The following is a 9323-nucleotide window of genomic DNA, read 5'->3' on the forward strand; positions in this document are numbered from 1 at the left end:
AGTGATGTTGTAGCAAAACAAGAAACCTTAAGGATGACGGTTGATGATTCTTTCTTGGCGTAGTTCATTCTTAACTCATTACTTCCTGAATATGGGCCATTTCAAATTAATTACAACACTATTAAGGATATGTGAAATATTAATGAATTGGCCAGTAAGCTAGTCTAGGATGAAACAATACTAAAGAATCAAGGGACATATTCGGTTAACATTATAGGTCAAAAAGTTAGTAAAAGACTTAAACCGAGGCAAACAAATTTAAGAAGAAAAAGAAAGGATTTACAAATGGTTCTCAAGCTGAGAAAAAGGAATAAATGGTAGATAAATGTTGCTTCTGTAATAAAGTAGGACATTATCAGAAAGATTGCCTAAAACGTAAAGCTTGGTTTGAAAAGAAAGGTAATCCTTATGCTTATGTATGTTTTGAATCAAACTTAATTAAAGTTCTTAATAATTTTTGGTGGCTTGATTCTGGTGCGATGCTATTACTCATGTATCCAACTTCATGCAAGGATTTCTTACAATCCAAACCACAAACTTAACTAAAGACTTCCTCTATAAGGAATTGTATGAAGGCTCCAATTGAAGGCATAAAGACTCTCAGTTTGGTCTTAGATAATGGCTATCAATTAGACCTATTACAAACCCTCTATGTGCCTTCTATTTCTAGGAATGTCATTTTTGTTTCAAAACTTGATGAATTTCGGGTGAATGTTTAGTTTGGGCATAGATGTTTCAATTTATTTAATAATAAATATAATTTCATTATTGTTTTTGGAATTCTTATTGATGGTTTATATAGAATGAAACTTGATGATAATTTTGCTGAAACCTTACTTGTCACTTATAGCAATGTTGGGATTAAGCATAGTAGACTGAATGAAAATTATGCTTTCTTGGCCATAAGCATTTGAGTCTAGATTTATGAGAATTTATTTGTTTAAAATCTATTATTAGGGTGATAGTTGAATATTATGTTTATAATTCACATTATGTTTATAATTCAAATTATGTTTATGATTTATTATGTTGTGTTAAAAATTATTTTATAATGCATAGTTAATAAAGAAAGACTTTTTATCTAACACCGTCTAAAAAGTGCCAATGTGGCCTTAAAATATACTTTTTAAAATATTTTTAAATGATTTTTAATAATTAAAAATTATGAAAACTATATATATATGATACTCTTGCCATCTTCCTTTGCTCACTGATCCTCCTTTGAAATTACTTGTGTGATGAAGACTTATGGGTTGCTTCTTTCAACTTCCCGTCTCAGATGAATGCTAATCCCTTGCTCATTGAAAGTTGGGTTGCATGTCATCCATCACCACAGCTTCCTCCTCAACACCTGGGGTATCTGCACTTAAAACTTTCCTTTATGGTAGAAGGAGCACCTAAAATTATAATTCTAAGACTTCACACCTCATCATGCAAAACACTGACATTTTGTGTTTTTGAATCCTAAAGTGCAGCTCCCTCAGTGTCGTGGATGATGGAAATTCAAATCCCAAAGTTGAAACAGTTTTGGATGGGACACATGGTAGTGATTCTATGGATGGGGTTATATCTAGTTTTAAGAAAGATCAGTTTTAATAGGAAAAGTTATCATTACCAATGTAACCTCTGAAGTCCTTTTCCTACATGTTACAATCTATAGTATGTGCTACTCCAACATCCAATAAGGTGTGAAGCAAACTAATTTGCAAATTATCATGCTAAAGCAGTCTCCTTAAGGCATGAAGATTTCATAGCTCTTATTTAGTTGTTTACGCTATTTGTTGTTAGTGTTAACTCTTATTGCATCTTGTTGTTTTTGTTTTGTTTGGGGGTTCTTTTCATTAATTGTGGAGCTTAGTTATAGGTGGGTGTTGTCGCAAAGGTTTTGCAGTCGCCGGATGATTCTCACCTAAGTGGAAAGTTGAGGAGTCGCCACTTTAATTTTGAGGGAAATTAAAGAAAACTAATTGTTTTAGAAAGAATTTGACCACTTCAAAATAGAGGTTCTGGATCCAAGATCCGCATACGTGTGAGGAAGGTGTTAGGCACCCCACATCGTCCCTCAATGAGGGTAAGTAGATTTAATGATGTGCTCTTTATAACTTAAAGCCAATAACTTTTGGGGTTAAATTTGTGATGTTGGTTCCTAATGTTTATTATAGGAACGCTTGATATTTCATTATTCTGGATATCCCAAGAACACGAGTAAATGGAACGGCCCTAAAGTGAGTGGAAATTATGTTTGTTTAATTTGTTATATACAAATGTATTTTATTAAATTCCTCTCTCCCTGTAATTAGGACTCTAATTCTGAAGAAGTATTATTTGGTCCCTAGAGATTCACAATGAGTGAGGAGGACTCTCGGCTCACTCATCATTTGCCTCATCATTGGTGTCTGAATAATTGAGGGTGTGTGGCGTGTGTAACGAAATTGGATTAATACAGGTAAAGACTTTCATTCCTTTCAATTAGAATTCTAATTCAAAAGGGATATGTTAATTATAACCTAGAGAGTTCTCTTTATTAATGAGGACTCTCTATTAATGAAAAAACTCATTAATAATTCCATTATCAACATAATTATTCATAAGGTACTACCGGCATTAATCCACTTCCAAATTATTTACGTGTTTATAAAATAGTTGGTTAATTTTGGATGTTCTTCATTGGAGGACTCTCCCTCATATTTAGATAGATCACAAGTGCAAGGGCTCCTAGGAGGACTCTCCATTGGAACCAAACAAAAACTTATAAAGCATGAGGCTCACGTAAGGACTCTCTTGTGAACCCATAATGTTGGATTTCAAAGTTCTTGAAAATTATTAAGGAAATTTTAGAGGAAGGACTCTCCCTCTTTTTGAGAAATCTTTGGAAAATGTTAATGGATACTAACTCTTATAAATATGAGCCCCAGGAGAGAACTCTCGCCCGAACTGTCATTATTTTGAATACTGCAGGCGGATAAAAGACAAGAATATTTATAAAATGGTGTAAAGAATAGGATGGTTCTACTTTTCAATTTCTATGTGAATATGCGAAAGACAAATTGTGCTTGTTATTTCTCGATTTCTTTCCCATTATTTGAACTCGTTTCCTACTCTCTTTATTTTCGTTCTCTTACTAGTCACCCGAACTCTCCATGTTCATCTTGACTTGTCAAACCCTTATACTTACCATTTCTGATCTCTAATTAGATTTGAATTCCTTATGCTGAGCGCCCCCCCCCCCCCCCCCCTCTCTTATTATTTCGAATCTCTCTAATTAAATCAAACTCCCCATATCAACATCCCTTTTTACTCATTATTTTTGACCTTTTTGAAACTGATCAGAACTCTCCATGTTAACATCTCTTTTTACTCATTATTTCTGACCTCTTGTCTATCCTAACTGAGCTCTCCTCTTTCCCTTCGAACTCTAACCACCATTTATTATCATCTGAACTTTATTTCTACACTACTAAAAAAGAAACAAATACTTTTCAAGATAATGAAATGACATAAATTCTATTATAACAAAAAACACTAATATTCATGAGGTATGCCAGTCTAACTCTAATCTACTCTAAAAGTTCAGCATGATTCAGATATCTTAAAAGTTCAGATTCTAGCTTACGCCACTAACATAGCCTAAATATATCCAATAAGAACTATTTTAAAGTATTTACCGGCAAAGAACTCTAGAAGTGATGGGAGAGCAAGTGTTGATAACTTGCGTCATAATAAGATCGTTGGGGGCTAGGCTGACCAAAGCACCTTTGAAATGATGAGAGCGACGGGGATAGGATCCTAATGACTAAAAACCCCAAAAATGGACCACTGAGCTATCGAATAAATCTATTAAAAATCGGGACCAGGGTGTATTGGGATTTATAGAGTCAAGATTCTTTAGAAAACACGTTTCTAAAGCCCCTCTTTAGTGATTCTATATTCAGGAGAAAAACAAAAGAACTTAGGATTGAAGCTTAAAGACTAAAGGTCAAAGACCAAAAGAAATATCTAATAAATGAAGATCAAGAACTCCAAACTTAAGCCCCCACAAAGACCCCTTCCACAGTGAAGATTTTAAGTATTATTTATGGGGAATAGGGGTCTTCAAATGGATGACTAAGATTTTTTATGGCAAGATTGAAGTGTGTAGATTTCGAAGAACAAAATTTGAGGGTCAAGAATTAAAGAGACCAAGAATTAAGGGTCGTGATTTAGCTCAGGACTCTTTTGTCCTCTTCTCTCTAATCCAATAGCTGGGGATTCTGCCTTAGAGAATAGATCAAAAGGTGAATGAAAGGTGCTGAATCTATTTGTTATTTTTTATCGAATGGGCCAAAATCTATCCTTACAAATGAGATCAAAGGTGCGGATTGGGGCATATCAAAATGCTTTAATTGCCTCAGATCTGGCAGTTCAGATTCATCCTTACAAGATTTGGTGGATGGTGGAGATTGAATCATACCTCATATGCTTTAACAAACTTAGATCCGATGGTGGGGGAGTTGATCTCGCGAATCAAGGGTCATGGTTCGAAGTAACTTCTGAACTTCTAATTTTCCCAACCTTCTGATCTTTGTTGGACATTTTCTCAATCTACCTGATCTCTTAATCTTGTTCCCCTATCCGATCTCTCATTATGGTTGGCAACCTAAAACCTTCTTGCCCGATCTCTTATGCTAACCGTTTTTACATCCGATCTCTTTTTGGTCTTCCCAATCTCTTTTTTACCCATTCTCTGTATCTAATCTATATCGTTGCCCATTGAATATTGGGAAAGCATTAAATTCTCCGATAACTAATGAGCCCCTTCGAGTTCTATGAACATTAAATGCCTAGGCCTATATATACTAGGGGGGGTAGGCCATCATCCTCACATTTCCACTTATCTTCTCCGGTCAGTCTCCGACGTGTTCTTCTTCCATGCCTTATACTTTTGGCACTGATTTTCATCAAGATAACCATTTTAATCTTTTTTTGATAACTTTCTTTGCCTATCACTTGAAAATGGATGACACTAACAGTCAGAGAGTTATGAGAACATCATCCGATGAAGGCATGGAAATCGGATTAAACTTGTAACACCCTCCCGGTAGCAACTCCGTACATTCTACTGTTCCGGTGACCGGTGTCGGTCCGGACAGCTAGAACGTTCGGAAAAAATATTTAAACTAAAGTCAGGAACCATAATTAACTCAAATATTAATAAGAAAAATTTAGTAAAAATTTTAGAAATAAAATACAACTAAGTCAAATGAACCGGTGCCCAAGCGATGGGTAACCCAGAGGGAAGTTGCGGTTCTCGCAACTAGGAGCCCTAGACCCGAGGAAAAATTCATAAAATAATTTTTGGGACTCTAGAGAAGGGTCATTGAGGTTCCTATTGCATTAGAATGCCAAGAAAATATTTAGAAAAATTTTTCAATCGGTACAGACAATTTTGACCCGTTAAGCCAAACGGAGGGCATTTTGGTCATTTCGCCTTCAGAGGTGATTTTTGGCTGACTTGTCCAGTTAAGTAAATAATTAATATGACATAAAATATGAAGAAACATTACCAAAAATTAAATTGAAATTGAGTAGTGATGAAAAGAAAAGAAAATGAGGAAAAAGGCTCATTTATGACATATGATGATGTCATTTAAAAAGCCACCACCAATCACATGTAAACAACCCTTTAATTAATCAATAAAAGAGACAAAGAAAGACCAAAAAAAATTCTGCTCTTCTTCTTCTTCATCCTCAAAAATGTGACCTCTCCCCATCTCCCTCCATTGATTTTCAATCCAAAGCTCCATTTCCCTCTCCATTTCACCCTAAAACCCTAGAGACCTTTCACTAAAATTTGTCCTTGCACCTTGCAAAACCTTTTGGCAGCCAAGAAGAAGAAAGAAAGTGAAGTTTGGGGCTTGGAAAAATCTGCCTATAAGAGGTTAGTGCACCTATCTACTTAAAACTCTTTAATTTCATGATTAGGGACTTGAATTTAGTAAGGAATTGTAAATTAAATGGACTAAACTCATGTGTGAGCAGCCCATGGATTTCGGCAGCCCTATTGTAGGGATAGGAATGAGTGTTTTGTTGGACTTAGAGTGGGCTAGAAATGATATTTAAGGTATATATATATGCATGGATAATTAACTAGTGTGCTAACTAAGGTGTATGGGTAAATTGAAATGGATGTTAGGGTTGTGAGAAGTGAAAATTTGACTTGGCTTAGGAAATTGTTAGAGAACATGTTAATGGTCAATTAGTGACCATTTTAGGTAAGTTGACCATAATTTGGACTGAAATATAGCATGGCCAAGTGAATGTGTAGGCTGCCTAAGGACAGCAGCAGAGTGACTGAAATTTTAGTCCACTTGGACTGCCATATCTTGGGCTGTGTTGGTCCAATTGGTGTTTGGCCAATTGGACATGAAACTAGGCTTATAATGGCACATTTTTGCTGAAGAAACCATGCCCAAAAGACCAAAGCAAGAGGACCAAAAGTTGGCCCCAATCCGGATACCCTGCAACAGCACCTGTAGAAATGACCAAATGAATAGTAACTGTTCATTTGGCCATAACTCACTGTAGATATGGTCAATTGACCTGAAATTTTTACAGCAACAAGTTAAGACATAGACAAACAACTTTCATGAAGGAACCTACCCCAAATTATGGCCAGAACCTATTCAAATATGCAATCACATTCACTGTTTATGTTACTATAGATATGGTAATTTCTGCAGAATGGAAATCCGGCCAGCTGTGGTTTTTAGACCATAACTGGAGCTACAAAACTCCAAATGGAGTGATTCAAAAAAAAAATTCAACTAGACAAAATAAGGAACAACTTTCATGTTTACCATTTCCTCAAATTCCCACTGAAACAGTGCCCAATGGAACAGTAAAGTTGGGCTACAAAAACCGAAAATTATGCTTCCCTTGGTTTAAACTTGGAAATGGATTTGGTGACTTATTCCAACAAGTTTTAAATGCAAAATGTGGTACATTGAGAGTGTTAAAACCAATGCACCTATTTTCTATGCAAAAGTCAACTTTTTGTTGACTAATGAAGTGAATAGTGACATCAAAAGTTGAAATTTACAAATTGAAGAATTTTAAAGTATCAAATGCCCTAGTATACCTAACAAGATTGGTTTGGATAGTTTGGCATGCCAATAGGGTATTGTTTAGCAGTACTGCGAAAGGCTTTGTGCCTGTATTCATGGCTTTTATGCCCGTATTCATGGCTTTTATGCCCGTATTCATGGCTTTTATGCCCGATTATGTGATATCATGGCTTTTTAGCCATACTGACTGCATACGTGGTTGACGCTCAAGGCCCCCATGGTATGACGGCCCGAGGCACCGCGGTGTCCAGTGCCAATGACCCGTTATCCAGTCCAGTCATCCAGTATAGGTTACTTAGGCAACCAAATGAATGAAAGTGGACAAAGTTAACGAAAAGAAAAAAAACGAAAAAAAGGGATATACAAATGCAAAACAAATAAGGCATATACATTAAATACACATTTATTTTCTGCTATTTTCTTTTATTTTATTATTGCACCACTAAGCTTTATACTTAGTGCATCGCTTTTGCAACGCATAGGTACTGAAGATTTGGACAGAGGGCCCAGTAGACCACAGATTGGGTAAGGCCGTTCACAGTTCTGCATAGTGTCCGTGTCACCTCACAGGCTGCAGTGCATTGGTAGGACACTAGGTGTCATTTTGGTATTTTGTAATTGATTTTATTTTCTTATGTGTAAATGAACTTATGAAATGTAATTTGATGTTCATGTAAATAATGAGAATTGTGTTTGTAAATGGAAAAGTGAATGTTTATCTGTGATATATATATGATTATCACATGTGATGGATGATTGAGAAATGAATGTGAACTGAAAAATATTGAGATTTTGATAAATGGAGTTGAGATGAATGAATAAGAATATAGGAAGTGTTTTTCACAGGTTCCGAAGAACGGTTTTCTCCATTTTTAGCCGGTACTTTGCCGGATTTTCTATAAAATTTTCGGAACCTCAAATAAATTATAATTTCGAAAAAAAAAAAGGCTTAAATAAATTATATTTCATAAATTATATTCATAAATATGACAAAAATTGATTAAGGTAAAATAGAGTGTGCCGATACACCGTGTGACATTGCTTACTCGGATGTACTGTACACGGGTAAAGGGTGTCACAAAACTACTGATCTAAGACTGAAATAATCATTATTTCGATTTCTAATTAGCATGTTGGTCCAAGCTTAAGACCGATCTCGAGTAAGGGGACTACTAATTTCAATCTTGATATCGGTGGCTGCCTCTTGAAGTTCATTTGGCTCCTAACCATCTCAGGGGCCCCAACAAAAGCTTAGTTCTAGTCGATGACATCGACGATGATAACGAGTTTTTCATACTTTACCATAGTTGACGAGAGCTACCTTCTCGATCCCCACGTATCTCTTAAACGACATCTTGAGATCAGGAGGAGCCCGAACTATGAATATAGAGTAGAATGTAGGTACATCTATAATTAATGATCAGTTTGGGGAGGACTACCCATTGATGTAATCTGATCTTTTGGAAATGAAATGGAGTTTTATTTAAGCTCAATTTTATTTTATTTATTTATTCTATTTTTATTTATTCATTATGTTCTTTATTATTTGCATTATTCTGATTGTCCTTCCGATCTCTCTTCTATCTAATTGCCACTTTAGCTGATCTCTTTCGTTCGGACCCTTTCTTATCTGATATCTAGTCATAACTCTTTCATCTGATCTCTTTTGTCCAGTCTCTCTCTATCCAGTCTCTTTCGGTGCATATCAAAAATTGGGATAAACATTGAATTTCCTGCTGGCTAATGCACCGCCTAGGGTCTCGCAAGCATTTAATGCTGAAGCCTATATATAGGATAGGGAGGGGGGGGTCTCATTTTCACTTCTGCCCTTGTTCTCTCACTCAATTCTCTCAAATCTCTGGCGAGGTTTTTTTTTTTGTTTTTTGCTTTTTCGGTGATGATTCTTCGTTTAGGTAATCCTTTAATCCTTCTCCAATCATGTTTCTTTTGGTTTCTTGAAAATGAGTGGCGCCTGATGCTCAAAAAGTTGCCAGCCCCCCTTCTGTTCACATTTCTTAGAGCTCTGACAAAGGTGATAAGGTCATACTAAGTGGGCGACCTGAGTTGTTATAGCTACCGTCCAACCCACTGGTTATAAGGAAAGAACCTCTATTCATGGATAAGCTCCCTTCAATCCTTGGGTTGTTCGATCTCAAACTCATAAGCCAGGAGTTTAATCTTCCAACTGACTCATTCAAGCTCATTTGGTGTCATGGGGAT

At 35.9% G+C, this 9323-nt stretch overlaps 1 protein-coding gene across 1 annotated transcript in view; it reads right to left on the minus strand.

The window, feature by feature from the left end:
* Nucleotides 1–68, minus strand: part of LOC131177944 (polygalacturonase-like) — a 1520-nt gene extending 1452 nt beyond the window's left edge. The window contains exon 1 of the mRNA XM_058143120.1: nucleotides 27–68. Within this exon, the coding sequence (XP_057999103.1) occupies nucleotides 27–68 (42 nt within the window). The remainder of the gene's footprint in view (nucleotides 1–26) is intronic.
* Nucleotides 69–9323: the final 9255 nt, after the last annotated feature.

This window comes from Hevea brasiliensis, chromosome 2 (genome assembly GCF_030052815.1).
Source record: "Hevea brasiliensis isolate MT/VB/25A 57/8 chromosome 2, ASM3005281v1, whole genome shotgun sequence".
NCBI classification, from domain to species: Eukaryota; Viridiplantae; Streptophyta; class Magnoliopsida; order Malpighiales; family Euphorbiaceae; genus Hevea; species Hevea brasiliensis.